This window comes from Sceloporus occidentalis, unplaced genomic scaffold (assembly GCF_023333645.1).
Source record: "Sceloporus occidentalis isolate IW3139 unplaced genomic scaffold, rSceOcc1.0.p SCAF_186, whole genome shotgun sequence".
NCBI classification, from domain to species: Eukaryota; Metazoa; Chordata; class Lepidosauria; order Squamata; family Phrynosomatidae; genus Sceloporus; species Sceloporus occidentalis.
The window spans coordinates 930,294-945,515 of NW_028317166.1; the positions used below are offsets into that span (position 1 = coordinate 930,294).

The 15,222-nt window shown below is 38.1% G+C and overlaps 1 protein-coding gene across 1 annotated transcript in view; it reads left to right on the forward strand.

Moving 5' to 3' along the window:
* The first annotated feature begins 230 nt into the window (after positions 1 to 230).
* The window catches only part of LOC149278671 (GDP-mannose 4,6 dehydratase-like), a 184,800-nt gene continuing 169,808 nt past the window's right edge, over positions 231 to 15,222 (forward strand). The window contains exons 1-5 of the mRNA XM_089501888.1: positions 231 to 247; positions 386 to 443; positions 764 to 889; positions 7,269 to 7,356; positions 8,428 to 8,537. Of these exons, the coding sequence (XP_089358014.1) occupies positions 231 to 247; positions 386 to 443; positions 764 to 889; positions 7,269 to 7,356; positions 8,428 to 8,537 (399 nt within the window). The remainder of the gene's footprint in view (positions 248 to 385; positions 444 to 763; positions 890 to 7,268; positions 7,357 to 8,427; positions 8,538 to 15,222) is intronic.

The following is a 15,222-nucleotide window of genomic DNA, read 5'->3' on the forward strand; positions in this document are numbered from 1 at the left end:
AAATCTAGGCTATCTCGCAATGGAGGCAACTTTTATTAATATAGAACTCAAATGTTTAAATCATTGAGAACAAATATTGCAGTCTAGAATTTTTTCCCCTATGTTTTTCAATTTGGACGTGGAGTGCTGAACAATTTGATATACTTTTATTTTTTAAAGGGGTGGGTGAGGAGGGTCTTGATTGATTCAACAGCTTTCCCATGGTTAACTTACCTCTTCTTTAACCTATGATGGCCCCTGAAACAAGGTAATTAACAATATGTTTGAATACAGTGGGGGTTTCTTTCACATTCATAACCACTGATGCCTGTCACTGATTTTCATTTTGGTTCATCATATTGTAAAACAGTTTTTCTTATAGCTTCTTATAATTTCTTAAATTCAGTGTACGCAACTTGACATTTGACATTTTATTCCGTGAGAATCCACTGGATTTAAAAGCTGTAGGTAGCCCAGGCCTTACACTTCATTGCACATCATGGACCGGTACCCATTACATCTCATGTCCTCATCGGCCCATGACTGGTTGTTTTCAGTGGAGAGGATTCCTCAGCTCTGTTTAATTGGAAACCCTGATTTGTATTTGAACTCATATTCTCACTGTATTGCATTTAATTGTCTACTGAACCTTTCATTTAACACCTCTCCGAAGGTCGTTCAAAAATAATTTGGTACAGGTTTTCAGACAGCCTGAAGCTGAAATTGTTAAATGCACAGCGCTGGTGTGCACCGGGCTCATATTATGTCTGAAGTGTTTCTATAGCATGACTTGCCACGGTTTAAGCTTTTTGTCCATGGTTGTGTTCTCACCTTCTTTAATATTATTTTTTTTCTCTTTTCCCAGGATGGCTCGTACTTGGCCGAGTTCCTCTTGGAAAAGGGCTACGAGGTAAGTGACTAAGAGTCAGGGCAGATTGATGCAATCACTTGGATGCAGCAGCCTCCAGAGCTTCCTCTGCCGCTGTCCTCTCTTGTGTGTTTTCCATTCAAACTCAGATAACAAACCAAAGCTTCCAAAAGGAATGTGCAGCATGCCCTGTAATCACGCCAGCTAATTGTGCTGTTTATCACAGAGAGTCCACTAGTGGATTCTCTTGCCTCCTCAGGGTCTATGCGTTGTATACATTTCCCGCAAGGCCAGATAAGCAGCACCCTGTACAAGCCAAAACTGTAAAGAATTAAGGAATAATTTATGATGTAATGGCCTACATAAAAAAAACATACTCCCAATGAAGTCACTTTAATTCGGAAATTACACTAAGCAATAAAAAACCTTGCTAATCCATGGCAGACTCATGTAGAAATTCTAAACCTACTTTCTTTTTACCAGTTCTGAATTCCTTACAGAAGGTTACATTTATTTTGTGCATTTAAATTTATCTCCCACATCTTTTAAATGGAACATACCGCTAAAATATAAGTTTCTGCTTATTCTGCATTTGGGAACATTTGGAAAAGGTTTTGAACTTTCCATCGTTTGACTAAACTTATTTGACTTCTTTGCCACCTGCGCTTCTACAGATTTACCCTTTATGCTTGTTCTTAAGAACACTTGAGTACTTTCCAGGTGTAATTTATCAAGAGCAATACTAGGTCAAAGTTTTAATGTTTAAAGTGCTGTCACAGTCTAAAATATCCCGTTCAGCGATCACTAAAAACACATTTCTGCAGTGTTATGAGGCTCACAATCAACCCTTTTCTCCTTTAGCCCTAGAGACTTGTGTCTTGAAATGTGCACAACATAAGAAGTTGCGCTATCACCATGGGAATAGCGTACCTGTTAATTGCTCACACATTAGTACAGCTCTTTCAGAATTATGTGCATATACATACTAGTATTTTTGGACAACAAATTCCGTTTCCTTGCCCACTCGTTCCGGGTGAGAATTGGGGGAGGGGACTTTTAAATTTGAAAAATAAATTTGTCATTTACTGTAATTTACTCTACCATACTTTTTCTCATCCTCATTCATGCTCTCTCGGAATGTCTCCGTGCCTCTCTTTGTGCCACGCAGTGCCACTTCTTGTTTTTTCATATTTTTCTGTTTTCATCCACTGTTCCAAAAAGTCTTTGTTCTTCATCCGCTTCTGCCAAAATGGCGGATCTTCCAGGAACATCCTCTCCCAAGATTGGAGGATCAGGGCAGAAGGTGTGTGTCCAAAGTCTCCGCCCTTGTGCCCAAAGTAACCGCAATTCATGCCTCGTGGTCCATGGAGAAGCAGATGGTAAACCAAGACTTTTTGGAGCAGTGGAAGAAGACAAAAGAACAAGAAGATGCAATATGTACAGGATAGATACAGGGGCATGAAAGCAGTTGACAGAGGGACACTGTGAGAAAGTGTGAATGAGAGAGTGAGAATGAAACGATGTTTACAAGATTTGGAGTGCTTTTGTTTTTCTCTGGGGTCCTCCTCACTTTTTTAGGGAAATTTTGTTAAAATTGCAGTTTGTACAAATCTGACTACACAAGTCTAAAGTTTAGGCATTGGGATTAATCTTAAGAAGATGTCTTTTCGTGATTCCTTATCCATGGTTATATGGGCTCCTTCAGTTACACCTGCCTGCTGTTTTAGACACAGCTTTTGAGCATACTATCCAGTTGGAAATACATATAGCCGGGATTTCATTTCATCGCAAAATAGTAACTGTGACAATGAATATTTCCCATTTTGTATATTATCCATTTTAACGTTCGTTTTTACTTCCCTTTTCTAACAGCGCTACAGAAACCAGTGGCGCTCAATAAATACTATGAAATGTATAATGCACACAAAACCTACCAGTTATCTCCCCAGTTATCCTTCCCATTGCTTCGTTCACTGACAAGCCTATATCTTCTTGATGACTACTTGGTATTCAGGCTCCTCACCAGTAAAGCTATTTGTCCTTCCCTCCTAAAATCCCAAAGCTATCCTAATTCAACCCAACAGCGATTAATTGTTAAATGCTGTTTTTGGATAGTGATTATCCCAAGATTATTTTTATCATGACATGATTCCTTATCTGTGTTAGAGGGCCTACCATGTTAACACCATGTTAAGTCCCTTAGTGCCATCTCCATTTAAAATGAATGAATGATAGCTGTTTCCCACTCTGTGCTTCTATTGTTAGGAATATCTAATGGCACGCAGCTATGTTATATTTCCTTAAAATGTTTATATTTCAGTTATCTTCCTTGTCCATATTCTATTTATTTTCTTTTTTTCTTAATGTTTACGGCTGAACTCACAGCATCCTTCATGTTTGAAATTACGGTCTTCACTAATTACTTACAGTGAAGAAATACTGGCTTTGACGCCACAATGTCGACATTTTAGAAACCTTGGGAATTTTACATATTACCCTTTAACCTTTTTACTTTTGTCTGATGTTGGGAGCAGATGTAAATGCTATTTTCTATTTGTTGTCAGTGATGTTTCATGTAGAAGAGGAAAAGGAGGAAATTGCAATAAATATTCAGCTGACAATGATGTGGAGGGGCAGCAACTGCATACAAGTGTTATCCTCCTGTGTATACGCTATACATAATGAGAATATTTGGTTTATATCAGAATTTCCCCAGTAAATTACAGCTGCTTTTTCTTTTTCTTTTTTGTTTAAAAGACCCTTTGCCCTGCTCTGTCCTGTTACACCTGAAACTGAAAACTGTTTGCCATAATATTCACTCCTGTAGGCTGGTCCTCCAAATCAAAGTCATTGTATGTATAAATTTGTGTGTTCCAAGTAATATGATAAGGAAAACACCTTAAGCATGCCTGTAACAAACAAAAAAAAAATTAGCAGCAAATGTAAGCACCAAGAAGCCTTGAGATCCCACTAAGACCCGAAGCCCTTCTGTCCCCGGTTTTATTTCATGGTTATTTTTATTAACATCACTGTTTTTAAAGATCTTTGCGATACCATTGCAGATGAGTTTACTAGATTTTGAAACTGCAAAAAGTGGCATTTAAAATACAGCCATGGAACATAAGTTATAATGTATTTGGTAACGAGTAAATCAGTTTATTATCAAGTATTCAGATATCCTCTACCCGTGGCCAGAAGAATCCTCAGCTTCCTTAATAAACAAAAAGAAAAGTGCGGATCGGGCATGTCAGACATTATGGGGTTTGTTGTTCCATAAAGCTGGACAGCTAGTTGTTGGCTGATCGAGGAACTAATATTTTTTTGCAAGGTGAAGTATTCGTGTCTGAGAGCATTATACCCTTTGTTAAAGTGCGATGTAATGGATGCATGTCCCCTGACTAGAGACAGAGTTAAACTGACGTATTGGACATCCCACTAGCTTCTGTTTAACATCAGATAATGGGAGACTCAGCGGCTGGGAACGTACAAAATTACTTCTCTTGGCAAGAGTAATAGTTAACTCTGTTAAAAGAAAGATACGTTGTGTAAACTGTTGGACATACCTTGCATAGAATAAAAAAAAAAAAAATTATCTAAATTATAGAGGGGGCGACGGAGCTAACACTTTCTCTAAAGACGTTTCTCTCACAGTATGGCTGTTTAGTTATCTGTAGTGCATTAAGCTGTAAATAATAATAAAGTATTATAGTAAAAAGGGCTTAATTTCCTACATTTATCTGCAGACCTCTCCTGTTTCTCTCAGTGTTCCTCCCTTTTTGCAACTGCTATATTATCATACATTATTCCTCTGCAAGTAAAGAAATGCATAACCAGAGGAGACATTTTCAGCTTTAGCCAGTTATATGTAAGACTTCTGTGTTGCTATTGATGGCCTGAATCTCCTGGTCTGAAGCTACCTTGTCCAAATGACAACTCAACTCTCTGAATTTCTATAACATCTCTGGAGTGTTTAGTCAAATGTGAGACCTTTCAATGGCCCAACAAAGAAGACCATGGAAATACATTTGTAAATATTTGGTCGATCATTTATTAACAGAAGAGTCGCTGAGACTCCATTTTTCTTATAATGTAGACTCTCTGCAGAAGCAAGCCACTAGAGTGAAATCTAGGTCTTCATAGAGAGAGGAAGCCGAGAGCAGGCCTATGATTAGTTTATAGGTTGGTTAATGGTTTTTCCCCTAAAAAACATATTCATCTTTTCAGCCAAGAGACATTCTGCCAAATGACAAAAAATAAATCCTGATGTTGTGACAAAATATTCCGAGCCTACTACACAGTGAGTCATTTGGACGGGATCACTAATATTGTGCGTATCACTTACAGTAATATAATTGCAATGTTTGGATAAAGTCCTATCCTGAATAGTAAAGACCAAAAGTTGTATATTAAAAATGTCGGTTTGGGGCTGTAGACCACAATTGACTTTTGTCAGAAGCCTGCATTGCCACACGTTAAAGGATACAATAAAAAAAAAAATAGAAATTGAGCTAAAATTACATTTAGAAAACGCTTTTGTGAGACATTGAAAAGCTAAAAATCTTTTTTTATCTCCCTGCGTTAAAGGCCCACTAAGCTTTGCATTCTTAACCAGATTATCCAGTTTGCACACATATTGGCCTGTCATAATGTTTATATTACACCTGTATTAGCAGCAGACAAACCTCCCTTTCATCAGTTCTTGCATTAATTCTTGTTGTCACAGATTAGCCAGCTGACAAGTTTTATTTCTTTCTCTGTGTACATTCCTTCAAAAGGGAAAGAACAAAACAGAAGGGAAAATGAGTGTGATTGTAGCGGTCGGCACAGGGGGTCTGTGCATTCTCGCTACGTGTGCATGATCTGTTACAGCGCCAGCTCGCAACTTACTGGCAGGGCTTTCATTCCTGTCAACTGGTGAGGAGGTCTTTCATCACATTGCAGAAGGATGATACACGGTGTCAGAGCCCCATGGGCTGCTCAAGACGTGATTTCAGAACGAATTGTTCAGAATCCGGTCATGAGATGATGAGAATGTTAATCAAGGGGTTTCAAAGGAAAATGATAAATGCAGAACAGCTTCATTTTGTTTTCGTTTACTTTCTTTCGGGATTCTCAACCTTTTCTTCTCCACCGTTTGAATGTATTTAATTGGGTTAGACGCTGTTGCTTTGAAATGCATTTCGCTCTTATATCCCAACTCCTGTGTGATTATTAAAAAATGACAAATCTACTTTGTAGACTTTAAGGGAGTCTGTTGTTAAGTGCGCTGTAATCGTCTGGATCTTTTGAAAGTGGCTTTAAGTTGTTACTAGACTGCTGTCATATGCTTAGAATGAAGAGCCCATATTTCAGAAGCTCCGCAGACCTCCTGTCTGTAATCTTATCTAGTACTATGACAAAAATCTTTTAAAATATTTTTTGTTATATTTTTTTAATTAATGTTCATCCTAAATTCCTTATAGGGACTGTGTTTTAGGCAATTGGTAGAGGAGCCAACAAGGAAGGAGGCTGTGCTGGATTAAGTTTTCACAAATGGAGAATATATTTTGGATGTCACTGCAGGAGAGTGTTTTGGTTCCAGTGATCATCAATCAGTGTGGTTTAATATAAGGACAGAGGTTGCTTTGCACCACACTGTTTTTTTTAAATTTTTATTTTGGAAAGGCAGCTTAAATAAATACTTGTGTTTTCACAGAGGAAGATGAAGGTGAGGGACCCCTTAGCAAAGAGAAATAGGGTGACTTGTAAAACAGGGGTATTTACAGAGGAACTCGGAGAGCGCACATGGTCTACCTCTTCGTGGTTGAGCGGTTGCTATGCCTAGCCGCTTCCACTTCATAATAGCAGATCTAGCAACAAACCAACTTGTGACAAAGGTGGCCTACGAGCCATGTATAAAGTCACGGAGCTCTTCAGTATGACCCATTCTACTGCCAATGTTTGTGTATGGAGATGCCTGCCTATGTGCTTGATCTTATACAATGGGTGTGCCTGAAACCCAATAATTAGGTGTCTGCATAGATTTGGTCATATAGTGTATTATTGAATTTATTTATAGGATGAATAATCTAATCTACTATTTAGTTTCACTAAGTAAATAGGTATTTATTTTGTTGTATTATATAAGGTAGGGAATTTCAAAAGATGTCTATTAGTGGATACAATGTTCATTTTTCCCCCCTAGATAATTACGCAAGCTTTTTTGTGTATAGTGAGAAGCAAAACACCAAATCAATAATTTAACTTACAATCACTATAATTTCTCATTGTTGTGGATTTCTTATTAATCTGCAATTATATTATTTTTTATTTTTTTTTTATGTGGCTTTCTGCGCATTCCATGGAGCTGATTTTCTATTCTTTGCTTATACGCGCACATCATTCAGTTGGGATGATGAGTTTTACACATTGTCATTCACAGGTACATGGCATTGTACGCCGATCAAGTTCTTTCAACACTGGGAGGATTGAACATCTGTACAAGAACCCACAAGCACATACAGAAGGAAGTAAGGCAATTTTTACCTGATAATAGTTACTTATTATATCCCATAGAATATTTTCATGTACTTTTCCTGTTATACAAGTTTTCCAACCTTCTGGCACAGAACGACTTAACTTTTCCCCAGCTTCTTACACTAGAGTTTTCTGCATCAACTATTTTTAGAGCTCTTTTCTGCCCACTTTGTTTGATAAAGTTTGCACATGCGTGGTTCCTCCTGCCTGCAGAACATTCATTTTCAAGTTTAATTCACCTGCCCAGTTATGTTACATCTCTCAGCTCTTTCTCCATGTACAGCCACAGACTTACATATAGCTAAGTGAGATAGGAACCTCATTGCAGAAATGCTAACACTCTGGCACCTCAGTAGGGCCGGGAGGCATCACTGGCCGGCCTCTGCTTAATTAAATTGTAAAGTATGTGGTGGTTTTAGAATGTCATATGGAGGCGGCAGGTGTAACACAGACCTGTTTTCTACTCGGATAAACTGATCAAATAAATCTTCAACAATGGCTTAATGTAGGAGTTTCCCTGGTAACAGTTATGTTTATAGTAATAATCATTAACTTTTTTTTTTTTTTCCTTTTTAACAGAAAAACACTGTTCAGCCCACAAATTTGTTCCGTACGAAAAAGCATCTTTTAAGAAAATAAATTCTAGTAATGGGAAGTACAGCTCTGAAAGCAAGGCTGCCCAGTTTTTAATTTGAGGCGCTGATAATCATTGAAACCATGTTAAAGCAGTGATATAACACTGATAATGCTGCCTGCTTTTCAGGAAGGGTTGGTGGCTACCAGATAAGGATGCTTTGGCATTTTCTTTTCCATTATCATCATCAAATTTGCATGACACATGATATACGAGATTCCATAGTGTTAACAACACAATGAGATACAATGCCTGATAAGGGCTAATATAAATATTAATTTTGGGCATTGTAAGTTTGTTCATTTTTGGGTCGATTTTGCAATAAAATTTACCACATTTATTAGTTTTGGCAACTTCTTAGCCGTCATCCTACCTTTCAGGATGTAACTTTTCATGTGTGATATAACACATCTAACAATCTGTTTTAAAGATATGAGGCTGCACTATGGAGATCTGACTGACAGCACCTGTCTGGTGAAAATCATCAATGAAGTGAAGCCTACAGAAATATATAACCTGGGCGCACAGAGTCATGTCAAGGTAAGAGCTCCCAAAATCGGCTGTCGTGCTGGTCAAATCATGTACATTTCTTGACCCAACATCATAGTTTGAGCCATATGAGTTTTAAAGTCACCCCCCCCCCCCAGCCTGTATCACACCCATGTAATAATGGTGAGCACAACTGCACTCCTCTGTAGTCAGGATAACTCTTGGGCAGACTTGTGCAAATTGACATGTAGCTGAAAGTAAGAGTGTTTTCTACAGTTTGAGAAATTCCTCCTACATCTCAAACCAAATCATCCCAAACCTCATGCATGCCAGATATACAATTAAAGTAAAGTTAGGTGAACTTTGCATGTCACCCGAGCTTTCAGGTGAGTGACAGGAGCGCTAGCCTTTAATCTCAGCAGAAAGTTGAATCTACCAGCTATTTTTGGGAATGTCGTGTGAATTCTTGTGCATAATTCTGCCTCACCCAATGTCATCGCCTCTTGTCCTACAACTGGTGAATTACTTTAAATGTAAATTACATGAAGTGTGTGCTGCTTTCGTAAAGTAATTTATGATCTTGCATTGTCTTCATTCATGGACTTGACTCTTTGTGCCGTATTGATTCATGATTGGCTGTGAACATATTTTGCATATTTGTCCCACGGCACCCTTAACAGTTTAACTGATGTCTCTTTAGCCCGCCCTGTATTTATTTGCTGTGGTCTGAAGCCTGAAATCAATATCCAAAAATATTTTAAGCCTCATACCCTGTAGAGTATTTTTAAATGAAACTCACCGCTGCTATGACCTGCATGCTATTCTGTCTATAACGCATCGGGTGTAACAAATAGACATTATTTTAATGGTCTATGCATGTTGTACGAAGGGTAATAAAATAATGTTTATAAAGTACTGTTGATATACTCTCCGAGTTGTACGATTTATCATTAATATATGTAACTCCCAGGCATATAATCCTGTGTGAGTTTTCTATAGTGTGTCAAAACACATAGCACACAATTCTTGATGTAATTTTTTTTTTGTTCACAACCTGATGCTTTGCTTCTGGATCAAGAATGATCTAAACTAAAAGGAGAGTTAGAGACCTTTCCAAAATGGCTGGTATAAAGGAGCACAAAAGCCTTGTTTAAATATCATCAGGTTTATTCCAAAATGTACGCTCATTTTTAAGATGGATTATGACACGTTTCTTGCAATCCTCATGAATTTGATTAGCTACTTCTTTACCTGCTTTGGTTGATAAAACATGTACTTTTTGTGGGTAAAAACAGGCTTAAGTATGGGCGCAGCAAACATGAAGTCCTGTTTTTAAAACTATTGACCTTTAAGCACTTAAAATATTGAAACATTGCAGTTTTCTGGAAATTGGGGACAAGAAGTGGCAAAATGCTTGTGGTCATAGCCAAACCACACTGTAGACATCATGGCATTTCCCTATGAATCTTTTCTCGGCTAAACCAAATGAGGTATTTTGCAACATTTACTGACAAGCCCTCCAGTGTAAAACCTTCCTTATTGACTCACAAAACTGTTTAAAGAATCCGCTTTATTAAATTCTTGAGAGTTCTTATTATTTATACCTTTGAGGATCTTTATAGTAATCTGTAACCTTGTTCCAAGGCTTGTTTTACAGTGCCCTTAATAATGTAATTATATTTACATATTAAAATAAACAGTATATGTGTACATACCATGGAAGCAAGTTATTATTCTCCATTAACATAATCTTCCCCCTTGTGGAAGTTGGCAGCCTTAGATGCTGGGGTGAGAAGAAAGGGCATTAGAAGTATCATATCTAGTACTGTACCCACATTATACATTGTTTATTTCAACAGAAGTAGGGCCACATAGCCTTTTTTTTTCTCCCTAAAATGTATTCAGCAAAGTGTATTTTGGTATATTTATATTTTTATTTATTTTAGGTAACTGGGGAGCATCACCTGACAGGGTTCCCAAGCGTAGCAGTCGAGGTTCCCTGGTGGTGTTCCCCATGGAGTAGGACCCAATCGTAGTCTCTATAGATCAATTAGATTTTGACCTTTGTTGTCAGGAGGGAGACTAGGCTGATCTCAATTCACCATCAGGGGTTTTACCCCATGACGTAAGGGATACGTCCTTGGTCCTAAAGGACCGGGATTTCTTTAGGTATCCCCTTCGTCACTGTCCCTGGTTAATCGTGTAAGAATTATCTTTCATAATTCTTGCATGGGACATTTAATTGTCATGAGACCCAAGGGCAGACACTGATTGCTTGGTATAGAAACCGCAAAAGCTTGTGTTTGTGTGATTCTTACTAATTCACAGATTTTCTAAGGTTTATTTAAGGAATATACAATACAATGCATTTGTATCTGATTGAAACAGCACCTTTGCAGGTGGCAGATCTACTTTAAGATTTGAAATGTTTTATTATGCCTCAAATTGTGACACTTTCTCTCTGCCATGTTGGCATAATTGTCATTTTTGCAGTAACTTGCCATTTGTTTTCTATATGAATAGCTTGTTTCGTAACTAGCATGTGCTGTTTAACACTTAGTGTTTGCTAGGTGAGCAGTGGGTATGTATGTACTGTGTATGTGTTTATATGTGTGTATTATATAATCCCAACTGAATGTATACACCGTCTTAACACCCTGTTCCCAGGATCAGGATGATTATTCGTCCCCATTACGTTATCTGTGCACTGATTTTTTTGTTATTGATTAGAAATGCAGCTTATACTACCTTTTGTCACATAGCTTTCCTAAAGTAATGGCTGCAGAATAGTTACCCCAAACCCCAAAGCTTCTTGTGCTAAAAGCTGCGACATTGACTGGTCCTCTTTAACTAGAGGTCAGTTAGATAGTAAACCCGTTTCACGTTGTTTTCATGATGTGAATCGTGTACACAGATGACGTGTGCGAGGTTTCTATTTTTGAGCCTGTTTGTCTGTGTTTGTTTTGGCTTATATTTTGTCCAGAATAAAGGTTTCTATCACTCTCACTTCCAGTTAATTTTATTTGGGCCATGCAGAAAGCAAATGAAATAAAATAATAGGAAGTTGGTCTGGTTTCCTGAAGGAAACCAATGAAGATGAAATGGGTTCTTGGAATGAACTCAGAGTCTTGGAGAGAATGAGAGGAGCTTCTCTCCCGACAGCAGGCATCGTGACTCACAGTACGTTACACACACACACGCTTGATGCAATGTCCTCTACACGATGTGGCAGAAAGGGGATTTGCTTCTGAAGCTCCTAAAATAGGATTTCACTGGGATAGCAGGAACAAATGATACACTTTTTTAAGTTTTAGCCATTTTGGGTGAATCGGTGTAAGTGATGTGTGTTTACCCAAGTCTGTGCAGGAAAATCGGCAGCAGAAGCACATTCGTTTCAGCGGACCGTTTCAAGTATCGAATGAAATGAAATCAAATGCTGCCTTGGCTTAAGTACTCTGTAAAAGTCAAACGATCTGTGTATTCATGTGAGGTTTTGTTAAGTCTACATCTGACAGATGTCATTAGTTGCTGTGAGTTGGAAATAAATGCCGAGTTCAGCCACTGTAACATAGTAATAAAGTGAAATGTTGTGACTGCGTTTGTGTAGTATTACACGTGACACCTTGATCTCTTTACCAGAATAAATCTTTGTGACGCGCTATTGTGTATCCGCCTAGGAGACATATAATCCGAGATTTACCGTCTGCTGCTCCAAACCCCTGCTTCCTTAGCATAGCATCCTTTTTATATTTGATGCCGGTGTCTTGGCTGCTGCGTGACAAGCTGTAAGTGGTTCTTGTGTATCGGCTCTTGCTGTGTTTCTGCTAACTGGCCATCGCACTCGCATAACTTAACATAATCTACTTGCACACACTTCATTCCTATTTGCAAAATGAAACATGGGTCAACCCTTCTAAATTACACAATTAAAACAAAACTTCACTCGAGCCAATGGAGGATGGAATGTATATTCCAATTATTTGGGGTCCCTGGTGCAGGGAAGTATATTAACGCCCTCCCAAGCAATGAATTTTTTGTTTTTAGAGTGTTCTCTTTCCATTAGCCAAAGAAGATCATTTGTAGGTTGATATTTCCTCTTACAGGTTCCAACTACCGACACGCTACATTTATTTATAGAATGGCCACAGATTCAGTAGCACTGTGACAATAACATTACAACTGGCAAAAATTAATATTATCATTAACACATGTTAAGACATACAGATGGAAAAGAAGGCCCTGAATTTCCCGCAAGATTACAATCTATTGTACCCAAAGAATGGGTCGGATAGACCTTGTCTCATCCTACATGCGGAACTTAGAGCTGAGGCGGTAGGTAGATAATTTTTACTTTCATTTATTTTACTTCAATTTCTTCTTATTGTTGAAGAGCACTTAACCCCTGCTCCACATTACAGTGGCTGTAGGGGGAGGGAAGGCATGGGTGGACTCTTGAGAATTAATTTGACTATACACACAAATATAGTTAAAATGGGCAGTTGTTCCCTTGAGGATGCTTACTTTTAACCCTGCCATTGCACTGGGCCCGGGATCTGTATCTCATATTTTTTGGATGATATCCCCCAGTCCTGCAGATGTGGCCACATAACCAACTACATTTGACGACCATCCGAGTGGTATACTGGAAAATACTTTGACTTCCCTATACATTATGAAGGGCCAATCCAAGATAACTTCTGGTCCCGTATAGTCTGTAGTTGAGAAAAATCTTTAAATTCATCTCAGATATGGCTTATGCATTATGCAGGGCCAGCTTAGACCTTCATACTTGAGAAACATGCTAGTGTTGACCCTACATAATGAATAGTGAAGTGAATTAAAACCACAACTCTCCCTTTAGTGACTAAATCCCTCGTTCTGCTGATACTGGTGAAATACGTGTTTCACCAGTTGAATGCAAATAGCGTGGTACTTTAATATTGTGTGTAAAATTGTTCTTCACTTAAATCCAGAAATGCCTTGTGGGTTGCAAACTATTAACAGACCACACAAAGAAATTCCTTTTGTACCATACACAATCCATGTTCAAATTAGTGCGCGCTTTGTCTGTGCCGCACTGAGCAATAAGCAAATATTGTTTTAATAATTAAGTGTAATTAATCTGTGACTATGTAGACGTCATGTGACCATTACAAAAATATACCATCCTTGAAGAGCACTGCTGGAACCACACAATGTTCTAATGTCTTTTTTAATTAAGTACTGCATAGTCAAGTTGCACAAGTGGCCTTGTATGTTTATTAAATATTTTGTAACTTCGTGATATATATGTGTATCTTGCTGTGCTATACCTGTACGCCGTTTGCATTCAAGTAGCTAGCATAAGATACTTGTTTGCGTTCTTGCTTTATTGTCGTTTTTTTCTTAAACAAGCATTTAAACAAACTGTAAGTTGCATATAGCACATTTCCACAGTCTAATTTGTATAATAGTTGTGTAGAATAGCCTAGAGCTATGTGTTTGGTGATAATTCCACCAGGTTCTTATAAAACTAGATGCACAGGTAGCCACGATTTACAGGCTGTTTATGGTAAATCCATATGCAACCGCTGCAATAAAAAACGCACATCATTGCTTTCAATAGCAAATGCCTCGTTAATACATTGAGTATATATTATATAACTGGAAACTGGAGGTATTTGAAGTCGGGAGAGACACTGGAGAAGCAATCTTGAAATTAAAAATATAGGCCAGGGATTAACACTGCATATGGGAAGTAATTCCTTAGGTGACAAGGGGTAAAATAAGGGACTGGGGAGGTATAGCAAACGTATGATTACAGAGACATCCATTATATACTAAAGTGAAGTCCAGGCTAAAAAAAATGGGAGGAATATCCACTTTTGACAAAATAACAATAAGCTGATCTTCAGCACCTAAAAAAGCGCACTTACTGACTCACAATTATTATGCTTTACCATCTTGTTATAGAATTACAGTATTAAGTAACACACAGACTTACTGCATGTTATACTACGACATCATATAGACCTTTTTGCATTGAGAGGGGTGTATGAGCACTTGTGTTTGCCAAAAGGTTTGTACCATGTTAGCTGTGAAAAGTTAATATGATACCAATTATTGGCTAACAGAGTTTAATTGCAAGCTTTCAAGACCAAGTTGTTAGGTCCCTTCCATTAATGACGCTGAAACAGAATTTCCTAATAGCACGGTTCACACGTTTAGAAAAAAGGCATATTTTTTTTGCCAAATAGCATTTTGGTTTCTAATTCGAATTTCCAAGTGCCAGGTTTGTAGTGTATATTCTTCATCCAGCTCCATTCACAGATTGTCTTGTAACACTGCCTCGGAAGCCGATGAAATTCTCCTTCACAAATAGATGGCAGCAGAGCGTCGCAGACAATGGTTTGGTGGAATCGTTCGTTTGAAAAGACTGATAACTCCAGCTGACAGGGATCGGGCTCAGCACGTATGTTTTCTGTTAACATAGCCTAGAAGAGAGACTTTCATAACACGCACAGCATAGGGAATGGGTGCATGCATGATATGCATTCGTTCTCTTATCACATCTTACGTAGCTGATCGAAATCGGCCGAGAAAGAGTGCAGACAGAAAACGCACAAACTTGGCCTAGAAATCTACTTTGACTTGAGTGCCTTTGATTTGTAATAGGAGTTAATAATACATGCAGTACACACTCTCTACATCACAAAAGGCAGAAAGTCCTACTGGCGAATGATAAAGTCAATAAATG